Genomic DNA, 25,440 nt, shown 5'->3' with positions numbered 1-25,440 from the left:
CTGTTCTTATTCTGTTCAGCGCCGTCCATGTATTGCGGGGCAGTTCAAAGCCTGGCGGTTTCTGATCGATACAGGCCATTTGGTGTGATTCCTGTGGTGAGTCGCTCTCCCATTGTCTTCTCCAAGCGTTGGTGAGGTCGAAATGTTCCTGATGTAGGGAGGTGTCCCTTAACAATGGGGATATCTGGAACGCAGTCTGTTCATTTCGATATCAAGCTTATCATGGTGGATGGGTAGTTGATGGTTAGCCTCGATTTTTCGATATTCTCTGAGAAGAGAATGACTTCTTCTTAGTTTAGGCGGTGGAATGTGACTCAGAATGGGAAGCCAATAGTTCGGTGTTGGTCGAATTGTACCTGAGATCATTCGCATTGTCTGGTTTAATTGGGTGTCAATGATCTTCGTGTGTTTGCTATTGAGCCATGCCGGCGAAGCATATTCAGCCGCCGAGTATACGAGTCCGAGAGAGGATGATCTGAGTACGGAGGCTGAGGATCCCCATGTGGTGCCACATAGCTTTTGGATTATATTATTTCGCGTCTTCAGTTTTTCTGCCGTTCTTTGTAGGTGTTCCTTAAAACTTAAGGTTCTGTCAAGAGTCACTCTAAGATATTTTGGTGTTGAGTTATGAGCGAGTAGTCTGTTTTCAAAGTGAACGGAGAGTTTTTTGTTGGCTTGGGCATTATTCAGATGGAAACAGCACACTTCAGTTTTCGTTGCATTGCGAAAATATTCACCCATAACAGCAAGGTCATCCGTCAGTATTGTTTCTGTAACATTCATGTTATTATGTCTTGCTGCAATGGCCCAATCATCAGCGTACCCAAATTTCTGCAAAGTTGTCCTAGGTAGGTCCGCGATGTATAAATTAAAGAGTAAGGGTGCCAAAACAGATCTTTGTGGCAGTCCATTGCTGAGCTTCATTTGGACACTTCTTAAGTTGCCCATTGTGACGTGAAAAGGTCTGTCGGTGAGCATGCTATCAATGAGTTTGGTTACCTTTTGGCACGGGATGGCACGGATCAGTTTGCAGATTAGTCCTTGTCTCCAGACGGTGTCGTATGCAGCTGATAGGTCAATGAAAGCAACGGATGTTTTTTGCTTTCTTTGAGAACCTGCTTCGATATGTGTTGTTAGGGATAGGATCTGATCTGTGCAGCTGCGGTTAGGTCTGAACCCTGCTTGCTCAATAGGTATCACCCCCAATATGGTGTTACTAATTCTGTTGTGGATTAAGCGTTCCAACAGTTTATAGACACAGCTCAGCAGTGCAATCGGTCGGTAGTTTTGGGGTTGATCATTTGCTTTTCCTGGTTTCAATATGGCTATAATGGAGGCCTTTTTAAGGAAATGGTGGATTTCTCCTGATTTTAATATATCTGTGTAGAAATCAGCCAGCCATTTCCTAGCATATTTGCCACAATGGAGTAAATATTCTGGATGTATTTTATCGGAGCCGGGTGCCTTTCCAGATTTAATTTCTGATATTGCTGAGGTAATTTCTTCTGGAGTAAACTCGTCAGAGTATTCAGATGTAGGCGGGCATGCAGACTTTAGTATTTTTAGGTCTTGTTTTACTTTGGTGGTGTGGTCACGATCTCTAGGTGCCCTTGAGTTTGCTACAATGTGGGAGGCCACTCTGTTGGGAACTATTGGTAATTTGTCTCTAGTTGAGTGTCTGCTACTACCAAGTTTTCTAAGTAAGGACCACGCTTTTCTGCTTGATTTACTAAAGTCTAGTTTTTCCACAGTTTCCATCCATTTTTGCCGTCTGGCTGCATCCAAACTGTGCAGCAGTTCGTCCGCAATTTCTCGGTCTTGGCTTTCGTTGTATTCTTGATACAATTTTTCGCATTTTTCATCCCATCCTGGGACATAATCTCTACGATATAACTGCGACATTTGTCCAATCTCGCAGTAAAAGTCGCCCAGTCTGCTTTTTTAAAGTTCCACCTAGGTCGAGGGAAAGATGTTATTATTGGTATTTTGATGCCAACTTCTATTACAACTGGTCTATGTTGGCTATGTGGAAAATCTGGGAGCACTGTACGTGAAGCTGCCAGGGGTTGATTGTTTCCGTTTGTGGAGACAAAGCATAGGTCTGGGTTGTATTCTCGCCTCCAGGCTGCAGATCGAAAAGTTCCCCTATCTTTAGCGTCAAAGACTAAATACGTGCCAGCCCCTTCGCTCCAGTTTATCAAAGCCTCGCCGTTTTGATCACTTTGTCTATACTTCCAGAGTTCGTGATGGCTGTTAAAATCTCCAACATACACTGAGGGGTGTGGGTGGGCGTGAATAACATGCGGAGGCCACAGGACTGCCGGTGGTTTATAAATATTGCTGACAGTAATTTCGCCAATTTGTATGGTAACCGTATGAATGTTATTTATGTCTGATGTAGAACATATGTGTGCATTTTCTATTTTGTTTCGGACATAGGTTGCTACTCCATAAGCTGGATGGTAAGTTGCACCCAGTAAATCGTAACCATGAATTCTTCCTCTAGCGAGAATTTGTTCCTCGTTTTCTACATGGGTTTCCTGAATTGCGACTACGTCGATATTATTTTCAATGAGTACCTTTTGAAGGTACTCACATTTACTTCTACTAATACCTTCTATATTTAAATGTCATATCCGGACGCTTGGTCCGAGTCGTTTTGTTCCTTGGTCCTGAGAAGGTCCCTTTAAGTTGTTGGTTGGAGGCATATCTTATTATTTTAATTATTTCAATGTGTTCCTTGCCAGGAGATCTAGAGATTCTAGATTGTCTGGCTGCCTATTGTGCTAGTTCATTTAGTATTACCCAGGGTGCACGTGTAGTATTCTACTACGTACGCGAACTAGCTTTACACCCTATAATTTTACTAAGAGACCACGATCTCAATAATATTTATTGGAATCAAAAACACGAGTAAGGTTGAATAAATCAACGAACACAGAGCAATTTGAAATTGTAAGAGGGATGCGACAGGGGTGTATTTTATCGCCTATGATATTCAAACTCTATTTGGAGAATGTTTTTGCAGAGGCACTTGAAGGCTTTGATTGTGGTTTAAAGGTCAACGGCTACCCGATAAATAACATTCGGTATGCCCACGACACCGCGATAATCGCAGATACCAAACATGATAAATATGAAGTTGATGCTAAATAAAATAAATACTAAAGGAAAAACATACGGCTAGAAGATAAAGGCTGGACAAACTAAATGTATGGCAATAAGAAAGGGTGCACTTTTAAGAGTACAACAGCAAGTAGATAATGCTCCAATAAAACAAGTGAAAACATTCAAATACATGGAAATGATAGTGAATGACCAATGGAATCCTTAACAAGAAATACAATGCCGTATCGAACAAGCAAGACAAGCTTTTATTAAATTTAAACCGCTACTTTGTAGCCGCAATCTGTCCTCCAATATCCGTTAAGGCTGTATGACACTATGCATTTTCTTGTATCATTTCTAATATCGTTTCTGATATGTCAAAAAAATGTATAGTGTCATACACAGATACAAGAAACGATATCAGAAACGATACAATAATTTGTGTCAGGCACAGATTCTTGTACAATAACTGCGCCAATTTCTGCGCAAAGAGCAAAAACGTAAAACCTGCTGGTAAAACTTCTAAATGTCATAATGGCGGCTGAAAATGAGATCATATGATTTATGTCTTGATGAATTTATTTGTGTTTTGTAGGTATTATTTATAAATATTTTATTGATACTTAATATACCGTTTGGTATGGACTACTGTTCTACTAATAACCATATATTTAGAATAACTTTGGGTTTCATATTGCATAATTTTTTAATAGAGGAAAATACAATAGTTCCAATTTGGATCAAACTGAAGATAATTATAATGCAAATATTTTAGCACAAATATCAACAAAATAAAAAACACAAATAATCAACAGTCAACGTAAAAATTCTAGTTATTATAACATTAAAATATTTGTTTTTAAAAGTTTATAAATTTTATAAAATCCTTAAAATCAGCTGTAGACGCAGTACTACCATACCAATGTAACGTGACAGGGTGACAAACAAAATTTCGACCAATCACGTGCCGAATTTCATACAGTTTTCGATACAAGAACTTGCATAGTGTCATACAGGGCACAAATGTACGTACAAGAAATGATACAAGAAAATGTATACAAGAAACGATATCAGAAACGATATTAGAAATGATACAAGAAAATGCATAGTGTCATACAGCCTTTACAGGATGGTCAGTGCCATGATACTACGACAACCAGAGATAAAGCCACTTCGAGAACAACTTTTAACCGGTGCGCGCATGACGTCAGCGCCCAACAAACTTGTACGGATACTTATGGGAAAGCATAGAGTTTTATACGGTTTTATACATTCTCGTGTTATTAAATAACTTAAATTGCCGTTCGTCTGTTCTGGAGGCGCATGATCATGTAAACCTCCAATCGCACGTATTACTGAGAATAGTCCTTCTAAGCAATCTTGATTTAAATTATATGTTGTTATATAATTGATGTTGAAATCTTTTTTTAAATCTAGAAAAAGTAGTCCCAAAGATTTAATACTAACAATAATACCATCCTGAAAGGGCAGTAATGACTATTTCTAATTATATTTAAGAATTTTATCCCGAAAATACAGCTTTATGCTTTCCGAAAACTTTCGCAAACTGCATAAAAATTACAAACCCAAGTTAAAAATCGAACATTTGGCCTGGCGTTTGTCGGTCAGTGACGTAGGCGTAGAAGAGATAGAGACAGGCTTATTCATGCGCGTGGTTTTATCTCTGTCGTAGTATCATGGTTAGTGCTATGTTGGTCCAAATTGAAATACACAGGAAATCTGGATCCCTTGTGAAACAGCATGATATTCATAATGATTATAACACCAGACAATCAGATAATATCAGAATAAATCGTTACCGTCTAAGTCCAAAAGAAATTCTTTAAATTATACATAAGCTTTACAACGTGTTGCCAGGCAATATCAAAAATTTAAGTTTAAATGCTTTTAAAAAACAGTGAAAAGGATACTGAATAAGAACTGTTTTTATTCAGTGGAGGAATACCTTGAATATTTCAAATTCATTGAAGTTCATGGAAAGTACTCATCGATCTAATATCTTTTACTACCGATTAATGTTACAATACTTACATAAGATATACTCTTTACAGTTTTTTGTGATATATTTGTGTGTGAAATTTATTATTTGTGTATTTTAGGTATGTTCTGCATAGATAGGTTTAGTTGATTATTTTAAATCGTTGTGAAGTTTGATTTGCTACAAACCTTGTAATATTGTGTAATGTGGTTAAATAAATTCATTTATTCATTCATTCATTTATTCATTCATTCATTCATTCATTCATTCATTCATTCATTCATTCATTCATTCATTCATTCATTCATTCATTCATTCAAATTGTTATACGGCATGGAAATATGGATGTTGAAAATATCTTCCATTAATAAGTTGCCTTCGAAAAGTGGACCTTGCGAAAAATGTTCCGCATACCATGGACAGATAGTATGAGAAATGAGAAAGTCTTGAGAAGAGCAAATATTGAGAGAGAATTGCTCAACTTGATCAAGGTACAAAAAATTGGATACCTGGGCCATATCCTGAGAGGAGAAACTACGCAATCCCTCAACTAATCATCCAAGGAAATATTGAGGCTACGAAATATAAAGAACTGGACAGGTATAAATAACACTGGCGAGCTTTTGCACTTATTCGAAATTATTAATGATACATTCTTATTGCTAAATAGCATCATATTTTTTTACACTCTCCTAATAGTCTTTGCAGATTAGCGGTGAATAGACCAATTTTGGGAAAAGTGATTTACCAGCAATTTTATTGCTGGAATCGAATCTTATGATTGTATATATTAATAACATAGGTACGCAAAGTCCGCAGATGGTGTGCTACTTTTTTTATAAACAAAATGTCGCCCGAAAATCGTGTTTTTTTTTCAATTTTTGCTCTATAACTCCAAAGATTTTAACTTTATATCAAAACCACGTAAATAAAAATTTACCGTAATTAAATTCTGCATAGAAACGTGTTCTTCCCGATTTACTTAGACGAAAATTGTCCCCGAAAAATGCGGGTTTTTCCAACAAAATCTTGAATTTCCAACTAAAATTTTAGATAAGTAGTTGTTTATGAATAATTAAATAACTTGGTAATATAAAAGCTCTTTTTGCATAGATTACAATTCCAGAAGCCGATGGAAATTGAATGAACAGTTTAGCAACAATTGAATTGTTAATTAAAAATTTACGGTCACTATAATAACCACAATAAATACGATACATAAGAATAACTATGATTTTTGTATAAATAGACACTACCTATCTAGTGTAGTTTAAAAAATTGAAATTGGACTATTTAAGCGGCTTCAGGAATATTTTAAAATTATAAGGAATTTTTTGGTTTATAAACAAATAGAATATCTCGGGAAGTATTAAACTAAATTAAACTGTAAAAACGGTATTAGAAAAACAGCGGCAGGACGCTTCTTTTAAAAGAAAAAACGTTTAATTATGATGGGCAGTTCCTGAGATACAACCGGTCAAAGTTGACCGGAATTTACGGCAAAGATATAAACAATAGGATCATAATTTTTAAACCGTCACCTTTTTATTTTTGTCCTCTTTCTCCACACCAATTTTCATATCCTTAAAATACTCATAACAGATATTATTATAATAAAAACTATCGATAATACGTGTGAAAATTGCCAAAAATAGCAAAATTCCAATCAAAAATTAGGTTGGAGAAAATGTAATCTCAAAGTTCAAAATCGGTATACGTTAAAAAAATGCATTTTCTCGGCTTCCCATGGAGCAATTTTCTTCATTTTTTTTTGTTCCCAAGTAACTCGAGTAACTAACGAATTATTAAATGTCAAAGTTGCTTTTCTTTTGTTATAATAAACTAATTTATTTTTTATATCAAAATTTTTTAATTTGTTTAAATAAAGATTGTTTATATAATTATACAACTTTCAAATGAGAATATTTGTGTTTTTAACGTTAAAAGGTACCTACACTTGTAGTAAGTTTATCTAAAAACTGCAACTGGAAAAAATATGTAGTTTTCTTTTCTTATAAATAAATTAATCTATTATAACAAAACAAAAGAAAGTTTGACATTTAATAATGCGTTAGTTAGATGGCTCTACTCGAGTTCCTTGGGAACAAAAAAATAATGAAGAAATTTGCTCAATGGGAAGCCGATAAAACGCATTTTTTTTAACGTATACCGATTCCGAACTTTGAGATTACATTTTCTCCAAGCTAATTTTTTATTGGAATTTTGTTATTTTTGGCAATTTTCACTCGTAATATCAATAGTTTTATTATAATTATATATGTTATGAGTATTTTAAAGATCTGAAAATTGGTGTGGAGAAAGAGGACAAAATAGAAAGGTGATGGTTCGTAAATTATGATCCTATTGTTTATATATTTGCCGTAAATGCCGGTCAAATTTGACCGGTTGTATCTCATGAACGACTTATTACAATTAAACGTTTTTGCTTTTAAACAAAGCTTCGTGCCGCATTTTTTTCAATACCGTTTTCATGATTTAATTTAATTTATTAGATATTCTATTTGTTTATAAGCCAAAAAATTGTTTATAATTTTAAAATATTTCTAAGGCCGTTTAAATAGTCCAATTTCAATTCTGTAAAGTACATTAGATAGGTAAAGTTTCTTTTTATATAAAAATCATAGTTATTCTTATGTATCATAATTATTGTGGTTATTATAATTATGTGGTTACGTAAATTTTTAATTAACAATTCAATTGTTGCTAAACTGTTCAATTAATTTCCATCGACTTCTGAATTTATAATCTATGCTAAAAGAGCTTTTATATTACCAAGATATTTAAGTATTGATAAACAATTACTTATCTAAAGTTTTAGTTGAAAACTTAAGATTTTGTTGGAAAAACCCGCATTTTCTGGGGAAAATTTTCGTCGAAGTAATCGGAAAGAACATAGGTCTGGATCCCGCGTATGTAAAAAAAGTTGATTAATAGCAAGCTGAAAATTTGTTAATAGCTTAAGGGTGTCTAGTCGGATAAACTTTGATATATGGGAACACTGGAACAGGGGCAGATTTAATTGTGGAACAGGTTAAAAATTTGGAACGGTCAGACCACGAAAATGGCACATTTATTTTGTCCGACAGAATAGACTTAAACTCTCCGAACAGAGATTAAACTCTCATGCAAAAATCAGACTGCTATTTATCACCTGTCATAATTCCTGTCATTTGATATATTCTACATGTTCCACTCATTAAAACGCCCATTTCGTGATAAATAGCAGTCTGATTTTTGCATGAGAGTTTAATCTCTCTTCGGAGAGTTTAAGTCTGTTCTGTCGGACAAAATACATGTGCCATTTTCGTGGTCTGACCGTTCCAAATTTTTAACCTGTTCCACAATTAAAACTGCCCCTGTTTTAGTGTTCTCATATATCAAAGTTTATCCGACTAGACACCCTTAAGCTATTAATAAATTTTCAGCTTGCTATTAATCAACTTTTTTTTCATACGCGGGATCCAGACCTACACTTTTGTATGCAGAATTTAATTACGGTGAATTTTTTAGTTATTATTATATTTAATTACGGTGAAGTTAAAATCTTTGGAGTTATAGAGCAAAAATTGAAAAAAACACGATTTTCGGACGCCATTTTGTTTATAAAAAAAAGTAGCACACCATCTGCGGACTTTGCATACCTATATTATTAATATATAGAATCATAAGATTCGATTTCAGCAATAAAATTGCTGGTAAATAACTTTTCCTTGTATTTTGCTAATTAGCCCAGAGTATAACAAAAAAACCATATTACTCAGTTCCTTTTTAGAGGAAGTGATCATGTTAAAAATAGCTTAATGTTAAATTAGACTTATCAATCCTTTTGATATATTATCAATATAGCAAAAATGGTCTCAAAGTCATGGCCAACTGGGTAGAATATGGTGTATTTTTGTTAATATTTTACACACCAACAATATTAGCTATTTTGGTCTCTCATCGAATATTATTAAATTTAAAGATCGGTATAGATTATTATGTATTATTTTTCGAACATTATTTTTGAACGAATAGTTTCACGGCCAACCAAATTAAATTTATGTATACTAAAATGAAACATTGCGATTTTTCAAATTGATTTTTATAGAAAAGTCTAAATTGATAGATTTAAAAATAATAAAAAAAAATATGAAAAAACTTTTAAGAAACGCTTTTTTTTAGTTACGAGTGACTAAAATTAAGAATATAAAAAAAATCAACTAAAAAGCAAAAAATAAAAAAAAAATCAAACTCGAATGATTATTCGAAACAAAAAACTGTTATACGGATTAAATATACAAAAATCTCACACACTCGTTAAAAAATTTAAAAAATCTCACACATTCGTTAAAAAATTGAAAAAACCTAACACATTCTTTAAAGAAAAGTGTGGGGCGCGAAAAGTAAAAAAGTATCTATCCTCAACCGTTTATTCAATGAAAACGCGCCCCACGCTTTTCTTTAACGAAAGTGTTAGATTTTTTCAATTTTTTAACGAATGTGTGAGATTTTTATATATTTAATCTGTCTAACAGTTTTTTTTTTCGAATAATCCTTCGAGTTTGAATTTTTTATTGAAGTCATACTTCTTTAGGCACAAGGGTGAATTTTTACATTCCCTGGCGCATGCGCACACCGACAGTATGTTGTTAGTTGCTAAATTATCCAATTTATGTATGTATCAGCCATCAGCGCAACTAAGGTTTGAAAATAATATAATAGTGTTTTTAGTAAATATATTTATTATAATTTTTGTGTCTTTGGATTTGTCTTCCTTGGGAGTAAGATAATAAGTATTTTAAACATTTTTATATTTAATACTTCACTTGATCTATTTGTCACCGACGTTTGTAATTACGTCCCAGAAGCCGTAAAAATAAAACCCTGATGGGTTATTGGTAGAGCATTCGACTACATAACGCGAAGGTCCCGGGTTCAAATCCTGACACGGACGATTGTTATCCTTTTTTTAATTTTGGTGTTGTTTTAATAAAAAAAATTTGAAAGTGGTAATATCAAAATTAGTTGATTAATTAAATAAAATTTAAGTATATTTATTTCGTTGAAATCGTATAATAGAAGTATAAAGTAGGTACACAGTACACACACATTCTTTTTTTTTTGCTTTTTGGTTGATTTTTTTATATTTTTAATTTTAGTCACTCATAACTAAAAAAAGCGTTTCTTAAAATCTTTTTTTCTAATTTTTTATTTTTTACTTTTTAGTCTTACACTTGTCAAACAATAAAATATATCGTCATGTTTAACACATTAACCACCAAAATTTTTTGTTTGTGCCGTCAGACTCCACGTGCAGAATCTTAATGTTAATGTGAATTATATTTAACTCACTGAGCGCCTGGGCCAAACAAGGCGCGAGTTAAATATAACTCGCGTGGCGTTCAATGTGTTAAAAAAAAGGATGTATAATATGATAGACACATTTTTTGCATTTATTTCAACATTTGATACATACATTGTATATTTTCTGTAATTTATTCATACCTTTCTTAAATCAAAATCATTATTTACACCTATTACACTCTTCGCAGTCTTTTCATCTCTTCTAATGCTTTAGTAGTGCACGGTGTAGATCCTGTTAATTTCTCTCGAATTATGAATTCTAATGTTAATTCTAGCACGAAACGTCTCTACCGACGGTTTTTCTAAGACTACGTTAAAGACACGTACTTTTTGAATTCGCGTTTTGGTTGAAGTTTTGTTTCGTATCACATTGAAATTTGAGACGAATAAGCGCCGATGTTTATATAAACAACGATATGAGCGTTCAAAATCGTCGCCGCTTAGGATGTTTATAAACATGATGTACAAACATGAAAAGTAGTCGGAATCGGCAAAAAATTTGAAACTTTATTGTTTATTTATGAAGTATAATTTAAACAATTAACGTAATAAGTGAAATTATGTATAGTTCATATAATTAGCTACAATCTGTAAAAGTTTGAAATTTCTACATTGTAAAAAACAAGAGAATTTAAGCATTTTCGATTAAAATCTTTTTTTTATTTAAACCATTAATAAACATAAACACTTTCTTTATTGTCTATTCTTGTATTGTTCCCGCGAATGCATATGTCTGCAAATTTTCATTCATTTGAATTGAAGAAAAGGCAATCAAATTAACGTCTAAAAATTTGACCCAAACGATTGTAAACAATTGTATTGAACTAAAGAAAAGCATTTATTTAAAAATCGACCTATTTCAGAAGTTTTCCTTAAAGTAGCCGGCTTACGAAATAATGAAATTATTCCTTTCATTCGCACCATACTGTATATATGTAGAAAGAAAGATACTAGTAACATAATTATGAAAAATTCTAGATGCAATATTTACATACATCATTAAGGTATATATTTTCAGATTAGATACTTTTAAAACATCAATTTTGGATCCAGAAACTGGAGCTCTAGCTAATGCAACATCAAAGATAAAAGAGGACATCCAACAAGTTTTGCACAAAATAGGAATAATGCATCAACAAATGAGAAGTCACGCAGTTGCCCTAAATCAATTGGATAATTGTAAAGTAAGTATTTAATGGCAAATATTTTTCATTTTTTTTTTCAAAAAGAAACAAATATTTACGTTTTTGCAACTTTTTAAATAGAAAATGTGTATAAATAATATATTTAAGTCCTCCATATCTTACATTTTTTCATAATAAACGTGTTTTTAATATCAATCTTGGACAATGTATTTATTTTTGAAATAGAAGTCAACGTCTTAGATCTTCTTAAAAGGTATGGAGCATTGTGATAACCAGTGATACTCAACCTACGGCCCGCGGGCCTCATGCGGCCCTCTAGCGTTTTTTATGCGGCCCGAAGGCTAACTAAAGGGCCCTGTGATCAAATTATTTGTCAAATTTCACGTGTTTTTCAAATTATTTGATAGTGTGCTGATGTGTTTAAGGCGCGCTTGAGCGTGAGGAAGACAATTTAATGACTTTAATTTCAAATTATAAAGAAATTTTTAAGAAGTCTGATTAACAAGCAAGGTATTATTAACTTTTAATAATAAATTATTAAAGTTAATGAACAAATAGGTACTTATTTTAAAAAGAATCAATACTGATTTACTACATTGCAACGACCCATTTAGTAATCACAAGAAAAACTCAGGTCCGGATTAACAAAAAAAAAATTTTAAGCACCCATGGGAGTGCCAACAGAAGTCAAAACTTCTTATAGTATACAAATTCCGAGCCCAATGCTTTTTCCCCATCCAGAAAGAAGTGCTATAGCTATATTATATACGCGTTGAGTATGTTCTATGCTACTTATGTATACATACACATATTATATATAGGGCTTACAATACCGAGCCAAAATCTCAGTACCGGTATTTGGCATTTAAAATTTCAAATACCGGGATAACGGTATTTAAACCGGTATTATGAATAAAAAATATACAAGTTATATTTATACTATCCTCAGTTGTTACATCTACTTGTCATTAAATAATATGAAACCTATTGAATTTTGTTTTCAAATGAGTAGATGTTGTTTATAATATTACATAGAGAGTAGGAATAGATAGATAAAAAAATGTGCAAATAGAAAAACTATGTATTTGATTTTAGGATAAATTTTGCATATAATAGGATAGTACTTTTACTTATTAAATTTGCTATTTGTAAATTAATTTAACTTTAAAATATATTGATACAAAGATTAACTTACTGTGACATATATTTAATATATATTACTCTGTATTTAGACTGCTATATATTTTCAATTATTATAAATAATTCAGAAAATAAGTGTGCCTAATTTATACACCACAATACACAAAAAAATGAAAAATAGATCTAAAAATGTAAAAACAATTCTGATTATCTTACGGCTTATTTATAAAATAAAGTAGTCTAATTTTAAAAATTGAAAAAAAAAAATGTATAACTCATTTTATGTATTTGTATAGACAAGATTTAATTATTTGGTTGTAGAAACTGATATATAGTATGATAGAATTTATTCAAAAAATGACATAACCCTGACATCCAAAGTGAAAGTTATCCTCCAACACCAAGTTGTTTTATATGGTCCATATAATGTTCAGAAAAAACTCACACCTTTTTGAGCGTCGGATTTGAGGGGGGAGAGGGGGAGAAGTCGGTAAATTCGTAGTTTTTTAGGTTTTTCGTCAATATTTCTAAAACTATGAGGTTTAGCATGAACAACCTTTATACAAAAATGTTCTACATTAAATTTGAAATAAAAAAGGTTCTATACATAATCCTTTTAAAATGAAAGGTTCCAAAGTTACGGAGGTAGTATAGTATAATTGGTCCAAAAAAAGGCCTAACCCAGACATCCAAAGTATGGAGGGAGATGGGGGAGAAGTCGGTAAATTAGTAGTTTCTTTACGTTTTTCGTCAATATTTCTAAAACTATGTTTAAACGTAAACAATGTTTTATACAAAAACGTTCTACATAAAATTTAAAACAAAAATGGTTCTATCCATAATTATTATAAAATCAACGGTTCGACAGTTACGGAGGGTGAAATGTGGAGGTTTTCGATACTTTTTATATTTTTTGGGCAATTGATGATGATCTTGGGTGGTGAGGTTGACATTTCTTCAAGGGCTTATCACTAACATGCCATCGGCCACTGAAATAGCAAATTATGTTAAAGATAATTTCTTTCAATCAGTAAAAATATTATAAATTGCCCAAAAAATATAAAAAGTATCGAAAACCTCCACTTTTTACCCTCCGTAACTCTGGAATCGTTGATTTTATAACAATTATGTATCGAACCTTTTTTGTTTTAAATTTGATGTAGAACATTTTTGTATAGAACATTGTTTACGTTAAAGCATATTTTTAGAAGTATTGACGAAAAACTTAAGAAAAACTACTAATTGACCGATGTCTCCCCCATCTCCCCCCAAACCGGACGTTCAAAATGGTGTAACTTTTTACTGAACAATATCTGGACCATATAGAACAATTTGGTGTCGGAGGAAAACTTTTACTTTTAATGTCTGGGTTAGGCCTTTTTTGGACCTATTATATTATACTACCTCCGTAACTTTGGAACCGTTCATTTTAGAAGCATTATGCATAGGGCCTATTTTGTTGAAAATTTAATTAGAACATTTTTGTATAGACCATTGTTTACGTTAAAGCATATTTTTAGAAGTATTGACGAAAAACATAAAAAACTACTAATTGACCGATTTCTCCCCCATCTCCCCCCAAACCGGATGCTCAAAATGGTGTAACTTTTTACTGAACAATATCTGGACCATATAGAACAATTTGGTGTCGGAGGAAAACTTTTACTTTTAATGTCTGGGTTAGACCTTTTTTGGACCTATTATACTATATATTATTATACTACCTCCGTAACTTTGGAACCGTTCATTTTAGAAGCATTATGCATAGGGCCTATTTTGTTGAAAATTTAATGTAGAACATTTTTGTATAGAAGGTTGTTCATGCTAAACCGCAGAGTTTTAGAAATATTGACGAAAAACTTAAAAAACTACTAATTTACCGATTTCTCCCCCTCTCCCCCCCCAAAATCGACGCTCAAAATGATGTGACTTTTTTCTGAACATTATATGGACCATATACAGTAAAACCTGTGTTAACGTCCACCTGTCAAAACCGGCCACCTGCACTAGCCGGCCAGTTTCAAAGTGCCCAAAACCAAAATTTGTGGACTACAAAGCCTGGTATTAGCGGCCACCTTTTTATATCGGCCAATAGTTCTGTCATTTTTAGTTGCCGTTATTGACAGGTTTCACTGTAGAACAATTTGGTGTTGGAGGATAACTTTCACTTTGGATGTCTGGGTTTGGATCTAGTTATACCATACTAATAACCCTTCGCCTTAAATTAACGACATTCACGCTTTTAGAAAGCACTTTGGCTTGTATGTCCGAAATACCGGTATTTTTATTATAAATACCGGTATCGAATACCAGACAAAAATCGTCCGGGATTCCGGTATTCGGGATCTCGGAATCCCGGTATTGTAAGCCCTAATTATATATACGTACGAAATTTAGTTCGGCAAAGTGATGACGGTCGCAAACAAGTGATGACGGTCGCAAACTCAATACTTTTCCCCCATCTAAAAAGTGCACAACGTCCCTAAAGAAGTTTTCACTTCAAAAATTTATTTCGTCGAAGCAGCGACGGTCGCTAATTTGATACTTTTTCCCATCTAAAATGTGGGCAACACCCTTAAAGAAGTTTTCACTTCAAAAATTTATTTCATCGAAGCAATGACGGTCGCGATGACGGTCGCGATGACGGTCGCTAATTCAATACTTCTTTCCCATCCAAAAAGTGCACAACGTCTCTAAAGAAGTTTTTATTTCGCCGAAGCGATGATGGTCGCTAATTCAACACTTTTTTCCCATCTAAAAAGTGTATAACGTCCCTAAAAAGGTTTTCGCTTCAAAAATTTATTTCGTCGAAGCAATGACGGTCGCGATGACGGTCGTTAATTCAATAATTTTTCCCCATCTAAAAAGGGCACAACGTCCCTATAGAAGTTTTCACTTCAAAAATTTATGTCGCCGAAGCGATGACGGTCGCTAATTTAATACTTTTCCCCCATCCAAAAAGTGCACAACGTCCCTAAAGAAGTTTTCACTTCAAAAATTTATTTCGCCGAATCGATGACGGTCGCTAATTTAATATTTTTCCCCATCCAAACAGTGCACAACGTCACTAAAGAAGTTTTCATTTCAAAAATTTATTTCGTCGAAGCGATGACGGTCGCGAAATCAATTCTTTTTCCCCAAAATAGATTTTACATTTTTTTAATTTAAATAATTCTACACAATTTTTATATACATACCTACACATCATAAATATACGTACAAATCCTACGTGTAAATCCTTTTTCCCCCATCCAAAAATAGGTTTTATATTTATTTTAAATTTAAATACTTCTATACAATTTATGTATACATACACATAATATAGATACGTACAAAATTTATTTCACCGAAGAAATGACGGTCGCGAAATAAATCCTTTTTCCCCATCCTAAAATAGGTTTTACACAGGTTTTACATTTATTTTAAATTTAAAAACCTCTACACAATTTATATATACATACACATAATATATAGCATAAGCGATGACGTCACGATGACGTCAAAGCAATTCAATGCTTTTTCCCCTATCCAAAAATCGCACAGCGTCCCTAAAGAAGATTTCACTTAAAAAATTTAAAATAATTGTGACCTTGAAACAACACCCTGTATATTAATATTTTCAAAATTTGTCTGCACATTTAAAAAGAGCACAAAAAACTAAGTTTAATTGCTCGCTTCAATTTTGCGCAGATAATTTAATGACATTAATTTTGAAATTATATTGAAATTTTTGTTTTCTGAAAGTTCGAGTTTTTAAAAATTTCGACATAATTTCAAAATTTAAGTCATTGAATTGTCTGCGCAAAAAATGGAAGCTCCATTAAAGCTCTTTTCAAATGTGCAAACAGGTTTTGAAAATTTCAATATACAGCGGATGTTGTCTCAAGGTCACAATGGATTTATAATTTTGTTTAATCCGGATCGGTTTTTTCTTGTTATTAGTAGTTGGGTGGTTTGGGTTCTAAATGTGACATATGTGTGTCAAATATCAAAAAAATATACAAGGTGGTTCTAAAGTTATGGGTCCAGAAAGAAATGGGCAAAATCGATAAAACACCCTGTAACTCGGTTATAAAGTCGGTGGAGCAATAAATTTAGTATGTCTAGAACCGCCCCATTTAACTCTATTCACCATTCAAGTATTTCCGTTTCCTAATGAAACGCCCTGTATACTACTTCATCTTGATTGCAGCCCGCAAGCTGTGGCAATAGCTACTATGTGGCCTAGGAAAGAAAAAGGTTGAGTATCGCTGTTCTAAACAGTTACGGAATCTGTTGTAGTTAACTCCATTCTTTGCATAAGTAATATAATAATATATTTCAAAATGAAAACGGAGAATTGTAGATTAATTTTTGTACCAGTAACGAACTCAGAATAAATACACAAAATAAAACACAACAATACATTCAGCTACTAATAGTCCAAGTAATGAAGCTTAAAATAGGACAAAACCTCGCAATTTTTACATAATGGATCGATTTGCTTGAAAATTTGAGAATAAGTAGTGGATAGTCCAAGGATCAAAATCTATATGAGGCCGAAAGGCGCTTTTACCATAGGGGTGGTTGCCACCCCATCTCGGGGGTGGAAATTTTTTATTTTATTTTGACAGCAAAAGTTGGTAAACACATTAATTCTAAGCAAAAAACGTTCTATACATTTTTTTGATAAAAGTAATAGTTTTCGATTTATTCGCTATCGAAAGTGTTGGTTTAAATCGAAAAAATCATTGTTTTTAATCAGTTTTCTGCTAATAACTCAAAAAGTTTTCGTTCTATCAAAACAAGTTTGCTTAACAAAAATGTACCTTTTGAAAAAATAAACAAAATCGTTTTTATAATTTGCTTTAAAACCAATAATAATCGAGCTATACTTTATTATATGTTAGCTCTTCTTCGTAAAATGCTAAATATTGTAGTTTTAAAGTCAAAAGACGGGAAAACTATGCATTTTTCGAGGATAACTTGTTCAAGCTAATTTAAAGTATTTAAAAATATCTATCTCCAGAAATCAAAAAAATAGCCCCTGGCTCAAAAATTAAGTGACTTATAGTAAAAAGAATGTCAGTCCCTATTTTTTTTCAGCGAAAAACTGATCGTAAACTTCCCCCTACTCTCCACCCTAATTAAAATTGGTCATTAACCTTATTTGGTCTTCTTAATTTATGTATTGTTAATAGGTTCCAGAGGTTTGACCGGCTTAGAATGATTAGTTTAAAAAAAATGAGTTAAAAGCGAATAACGAATTTTTGTAGTTTGGTAAAAAATGCCCATTTCTTCAGAATAGAAAGATTAGCATCAGAGATACGAAAAAATATTTAAATAAAAAATTGTAGCTCATTTAATTCCCAAGAACCTGGTTTGCAAAAATTTTTTCTACGGCAGAAATTGAGTGAGCCATTGAAAATTAAAACTTGTAATAACATGCAAAAACCATCTTTACCAACCCTTTCAAAGTCACCTCTTTTTGTGAATGAGGATTTTAAAATGATATAATATTAATAGCCCTGTAGGTCCTGTAAAAACCTACAAAATTCTTTTTTAACAAACTTTCTAGGATAAAAAATAAAAAAGTTACGGTTAAAAAATCAATATATTTTTTTGAAAAAAAAAGGAGATATCCAATTGGAAGCATAATAATGTAAGTTAGCGGTGTTCTTAGTCATCGGCCTTATTCATTCTTCTTTATTTATGTATTATTCATAGATTCCAAAAGTTTGACTGGCTTAGAATGATTAGTTTTTAAAAAAATGTAGTTAAAAGCGAATAACGAATTTTTGTAGTTTGGTAAAAAATGCCTTTTGCTTCAGAATAGAAAGAGTAGCATCAGAGATACAAAAAAATATTTAAATATAAAATTGTAGCTTATTTAATTCCCAAGAAATTGGATTGCAAAACTTTTTTCTACGGCAAAAATTGAGTGAATAGTAAATGAGTATATTACCGAAAAACATTGATTTTTTCGATATAAAACTAACACTTTCGATAGCGAATAAATCGAACACTATTAATTTTATCAAAAAAATGTATATAGAATTTTTTGCTTAAAATGAATGTTTTTATCAACTTTTGCAGTTAAAATTATAATAAAAAATTTCCATCCCGAGATGGGGTGGCAACCACCGCCATGGTAAAAGCGCCTTTCGGCATTATATAGATTTTGATCCTTGGACTATCCACTACTTATTCTCAAATTTTCAAGCAAATCGATCCATTCTGTAAAAATTGCGAGGTGGAAAGCTACGGTTCCTGGACTATAAATTAAACTTGATTTGATGACAAATCTCGTTAGTGAGTAGAAATATAACTATTGACGATAGTACCATTAGAAACGTACAAATATCTGGGAGACGAGATCAAAATAAGAAAAGACAATCAAACACATGAAACACATAGGCGAATAGGCCTGACATGGGCAGCGTTTGGCAAACTAAGCTGTATTCTAAAAAGTTCAATTCCCATGCGTCTCAAGCGAAAGGTTGATATATACCCCATTCCACGAATATACGACTGTGTTGGATTATTTCGAAAACGAATATTTTATTGTGCAAAATATGAAGAAAGAAAATAACTTGCAAATTACATTGCTGCCTATTGGAATAATTATTAGAGCCATTTACTTTCGTACTTCCTATGTTGCACACTGAAATATTCGTTGTTGATTCAGTGAATTTGTACTCTACGAGCTCCCTAGTGGGAAAGTTTTGGGGTAGTTCTGATTTCTTTCATTATATATGGATTTTGGGCTGCTGAATCCGAATATGAGGTTTGCGGACAAAATTTCTTTCCGGAACATTGAAAAAATCGCGAGATAATCGAAAAATTTCAGCTTTTTTTCGCTTTTTTGCTCAAATCTCGAAAAGTATTAACTTTGAGTAAATGGTCTGTTAACAGAAATTAAAGTACTTAAAATTATCTACAATTATCACTATTTACTTTTTTTTTTAGACGAACCGTTCGGTCTAAAGTTCAAGTTGAAAATTGCCAATTTTTAACGGTCTCGGCAAAACCCACTTTTTACATTCCAAAACTTTAGTTTTTATTAGAATGCTGCCATTTGATAAATTTCTCCTAGTTTTCGGTACAAATAATAAATGTTAGTTCATAATATGAATATGGTATGTCTCTTCTCACAGCTTCCATGAATCAATTCCATCCTAAAATACCGAGAATGTCTCTGCTTTTCCCTTAGAGCCACAGAAGACCAGGCACAGATATGGAGTCACAGTTTCAGTTTGTGTGAACATTCCCTTTAGATCTTCATTTCTGATAAACCTTGAGGTTTTGTTCTTTGAAAATGTATTAGTTGAACAGCTCTCTGACTTCCATAAACCTCAGGTGCGGGTTTAGTTTTTAGCCGAGGAATGGATTAGTTAGGAGCTATTGCATGTTTTGGTGCAATACAAGAAATGCCACCCATGACGTAAAAAGTGTAGTATCCGTCGATTGTATGTACGTTAACCCTTTCTGTCCCAACGCTGCATATTATATATGTTTTTGAAAAAGTGGGTCTGGATTCCCAGCCGCCTTATATATACGTTCAAGGTGTTATGGTCTCAATTTACCAAAGCCGAAAATATGCGTTGCTTATAAAATTTTAGACTCATTGGTTTCCCAATGCCGCAGAAATATGTCCGAAAATGTTAGATTATTGTTCCCAAAGCCTCAAAATATTGGCACCCAAGACAGGTCATGCGGACCCATAGCCGTATATATTTGTTAACATATTTTAGATATATGCTATATTGTAGCACTGGTGGCAACGATTATAGGTAGCTGCTAGAAGGTGAAGCGTTTGTAGACACAGAAAAGACCAAAAAAAGAAGCGAATCGAGATACATGTGTGCAAGATGCGGAGTCGGCCTTTGCGTAGTCTCATGTTTTGAGGAGTACCACACAAAAGAAAACTTTTAATGCTAATTTACATTACATTATTTTTTTAAGTTAGTTACATTTTTTCAAGTTCGTTTTGCTCTCTGATGAGTACTTTTGAAAAGAAAACGTTTAAGTTGGTTAAAAAAACTCATTAAAAACATGTTTTGGTCATTTATTTGTTTATTTATATGCGACGTATGTATAAGGCAATGGGACTCTAAGCATGAAAAAACCTTTGGGATTGCGGGACCAACATGCAAATTAAGGCCTGGCATAGAAAAGGTTAAAATCAGCGTTTTCCTACACCTGTTGTGTAAAGCACGGCTGGTAATTTTCTGCGGATCGCCTGCGATTGCTGACACTTCCAGATAAGCAACGCGCTTGCTCAAAGTCTTGTAGCGGCAGTAAGGCCCAGATAGTCGGTCTCACCATTCTTTAAAGGGTTGGCCGTTTTCTCTACAAAAAGTACGGCTCAAGAAAATAGGTTGATGTAGTTTCCTCTTTGGGGTTTTGTTCATCCTATATGGGAGCTGTTCGCCTGGAAGTGTCAGCATTCGCAGGCGATCCGCAGAAAATTGACTTGCCGTGCTTTACACAGCAGGTGTACGATAACGCTGATTTTAACGTACATACAATCGACGAATACCACACTTTTCACGTCATATGTGGCATTTCTTGTATTGCACCAAAACATGCAGTAGCTCCTAAGCAATCCATTCCTCGGATAAAAAAGAAACCCGCGCCTGAGGTTTATGGAAGTCAGGGAGCTGTTCAACTAATTCATTTTAAAAGGAGAAAACTTCAAGGTTTATCAGAAATCAAGATAACAGATTCGAAGGAAATGTTCACACCAACTAAAACTGTGACTCCATCTGTGCCTGATTTTCTGTGGCTCTAAGGGAAAAGCAGAGACATTCCCTGCCTCTTAGGACGGAATGGACTCATGGAAGCTGTCACAAGAGACATACCATACCTATGAACTAACATTTATTATTTGTACAGAAAACTAGGAGAAATTTATCAAAGGACAGCATTCTAATTAAAAATAAAGTTTTGGAATGTAAAAAGTGGGTTTTGCCGAGACCGTTAAAAATTGGCAATTTTCAACTTGTACTTTAGACCGAACGGTTCGTCTGAAAAAAAAAGTAAATAGTGATATTTCTAGATAATTTTAAGTACTTTAATTTCTGTTAACAAACCATTTACTAAAAGTTAATAGTTTTCACGATTTGATCAAAAAAGCGGAAAAAGCTGAAATTTTTCGTTTTTTTTTCGCGATTTTTTCAATGTTCCGGCAAGAAATTTTGTCCGCAAACCTCATATTCGGATTCAGCAGCCCAAAATCCGTATATAATGTAAGAAATCAGAGCTACCCCAAAACTTTCCTAGTAAAAACACAATTTTATTGAATCATGTCGCGATAATCAACAACAGACGTATGTTGGTGGAATGAACCATAACCAATGTATTTTACCTGTACAAACTTATGGAGCGGAGACTTTACCACTGACGCAAAAATCCGCGAATAAACTCAGACTTACACAACGAGCTATGGAACGTGCAATGCTGGAGGTGAGCCTTCGACACCACATTTCATAACAAACCAACAAATCTGGCAAAGATCAGGAGTTCAAAATGTCATCGAAAGAATCACGACGCTTACCTACGTGAAACAGACATGCCACTTAACTAGAACTCAAGATGGACAGTGGATAAGACCAATCATGGAGTGAAGGCGCAGAAACTATAAAAGAAGCCGAGGACTACCACCAACTAGATGGACCGACATCCAAAGCCGGATTTAGGGTACTTGCGGCCCTATGCCAAATTACCTCGAGCGGCCCCCGATAACGTCACAATTATGTAATTAAAGCATAAAGCACATAATATTAATACATAAGGTTTATTTTAATTTTACTTTTTAAAATTGGTACAACATTGTTGTTCTGAAGCATTGTTGTTCTTGTGGCATTTTTACAATTTTAACTATTTAGAATGGGAAATAAGCCACAATATTATTAAAAAATGATTTTTATTAACGTTTCGACGCCCAAATCGGGTGCCGTTGTCAAAATACAAAATACTATTAATATAAACAAAAATGTTGTTGCTTAGTAAAAAAATTCTTCTAATAATTTATTTAATTTGACTCATTTATATCGGCAATTCAGATACATATGATACATTTTAAAGTAGAAGACTTTAAAATGATATTGCCAATATTTATGAGTTGCGTTCCTGGGACGACTTTACTGAAAGATAGTTCATTCGATTACATGAAATCATAAATATTGGCAATATCATTTTAAAGTCTTCTACTTTAAAATGTATCATATGTATCTGAATTGCCGATATAAATGAGTCAAATTAAATAAATTATTAGAAGAATTTTTTTACTAAGCAACAACATTTTTGTTTATATTAATAGTATTTTGTATTTTGACAACGGCACCCGATTTGGGCGTCGAAACGTTAATAAAAATCATTTTTTAATAATATTGTGGCTTATTTCCCATTCTAAATAGTTAAAATGGCACAACATTGGTACTACAAAAAGTACATTGGTAAATCACATTGAACATTTTGACAGGCGACATTTTGCGCTTCTGCCCTTAATTGTTAAAATTAAATAGCATTTGTTTCATCCGGGGGAAAAGTAGATACAGGTGACAGTAAAAGACTAAAAAATCCGAGTTGAAAAGACTTTATAAGTAAAAGAACAAGCAAAATAATATGAACTGTATAACAGTAAAAGGCTACGGTACTGAAAAATAAAAATCCACAGAGAACGGCAGTTTTCACCAGTGGCGCACAACACCCCTACATGCGACACTATATATACACGAAGTTTTCGATTTTCTAAATCTGACTGAATTGAAAATTGGGCCAAATCCCACCTTAAAGTTTAGGAAAAGACTCGTCCATCCATATGTTATTTCTCCATTTTGGTCCAAGGGTGTGGATTTTACGGCCCTTCCCATTTAAAGCCTGTTTTTCGTTCTCGTCCACAAAACTCCCAAAAATTTCAAAAATTTAAGCCCGGCCTCTGATAGCACAGACCATTACCTTTCCAACGCATGTTTAATTTTGAAAATCGGATATACCATTCAAAAGTTATCGAGCTCAGAAATACGATTCAATTTTTATTTAAAAAATGGAAAATGTTTGTGGATATGTATGTATGTATGTATGTATGTATGTATGTATGTATGTGTGTGGAAAAGTTAAACCGATCTGAATTTTTTTTCTCTGTTTCAAGAGGGTGTGAGGGCCGATTCAGAACCGGTCTAATTTTTGACTTCTGACTACCCGTAAGTCAGCTAGAGGGCTAGGTAGATACAAAATAGCATATTTTTGGGCGTATATATCTTAGGTTTAAGGAAAGACAGGAAAACCGCAAATACACCTAATCAATAGGGTTGAGTTAAGCTTTCAAATGGCGCCTAATAGATCAAGCTGAAACATACACACTGCTTACCATAGCCAAAAAACTGAAAAATTAAACTTTGAAAATTTTGGTTTTTCGACAATTACTCAAAATTTCAACCTACGAATTGCGCCGATAACTGAGCGATTGTAGAAGGACTCAGGATGCGTCTAACGGTGTATACCTTATATCTGGGAAAATTCGAATTTTTAAGTTATAGGCTTCATAAGTATGATCAAATCTATTTCTTATGGGAAAAATGGTTTTTCAAGCTCAATAATTCCTGTAATACGTTCAGTTATCATACTCGATCTGGGATGCATCAGATACTACTTGTCAATACGTTTCAAATTCATGTTTAGTGATCAACATCAGGTAAGCGGTTCAGAAGTTATAGAGCTCCTAAAGTATAATTAGTCCAGGAACTGAAATTTTTCATTTCGCAATTTTTACAGAATGGATAGATTTGCTTGAAAATTCCACACCTGTAATTTTGAACCAATCAAAATACGTTATTTTGACAGATCACCATGGCAACGGAGGTATTTTATCGGAAATTTTTTGCTCGTGGGGTACCCAACAGCGAATTATAGTGGAAAATTTTTGACGTTTACAATAACAGAACATTTTTGACAGACTGGTTTTTATTTGTTTACATAATTTAGTTTTGATTCATTTTAGTTACAAAGCTAAGATGTTTTCTATATTCTTCGGACACCTCCTCTCTTCTTAATGGCGAAAATGCAGGACTTTGAATGTTTTCAATTAAGTTTCTATGTCTAATAAAATATATATGTTACAGTTCAAGTTGATTATCCAGTTGGAGTTGACTCCAACTAGTTGGAGTCGACTCTAACGGCTGGTTTCAGTAAAAGTTGATTATAAATATAAAATGAAGATTTATATTCAACATTTACTAGTAAAAGTAGACTCCAACTAGGAAAAGTATACTCTTCCCAATGCCATTTAGTAAAAGTTGATTCTGATTCACACAAACAGCCGATTCTAGAAATTAAATTAATGTTACTGAATATGTTCAAATTAGTCTAGACTGTGTCGTCGTCCCCGTTAGTGAAATTACTCCGATTCGAATTTTTTGCACAAACTTACTCAAAAAGAGGTCCTTATAACAAATCTACTGGGTGCCAGGCAGTACCTTGATCGATAAATTGTTTAAACAATTTTTTTAGACAAATTTACAAAAATAATTTTTTCACTTCGAACAATTTTTTTTAGATCATTTGAGTTATTCTGAGCAAAAAAAGGTATTTTGTGATTTTTCTCTAAAATTGATTGTTGTCGAGTTATACGCGATTTAAAATTTGAAAAATGCAAAAATAGCCATTTTCAAGGCTTAATAACTCGGTTAAAATCCATTA

At 33.1% G+C, this 25,440-nt stretch overlaps 2 protein-coding genes across 2 annotated transcripts in view; both read left to right on the top strand.

Moving 5' to 3' along the window:
• LOC114330188 (uncharacterized) overlaps nucleotides 1-25,440 on the top strand; it is a 177,977-nt gene that overhangs the window by 14,310 nt on the left and 138,227 nt on the right. The window lies entirely within an intron of this gene.
• Nucleotides 1-25,440, top strand: part of LOC114330187 (uncharacterized) — a 121,940-nt gene that overhangs the window by 70,783 nt on the left and 25,717 nt on the right. Inside the window, exon 2 of the mRNA XM_050646869.1 lies at nucleotides 11,493-11,658. Coding sequence (XP_050502826.1) covers nucleotides 11,493-11,658 — 166 coding nt within the window. The remainder of the gene's footprint in view (nucleotides 1-11,492; nucleotides 11,659-25,440) is intronic.

Source organism: Diabrotica virgifera, chromosome 3 (assembly GCF_917563875.1).
Source record: "Diabrotica virgifera virgifera chromosome 3, PGI_DIABVI_V3a".
Taxonomy (NCBI): domain Eukaryota; kingdom Metazoa; phylum Arthropoda; class Insecta; order Coleoptera; family Chrysomelidae; genus Diabrotica; species Diabrotica virgifera.
Note: the sequence above shows the minus strand (reverse complement) of the source record. Positions and strands in the feature narration are given on the sequence as shown.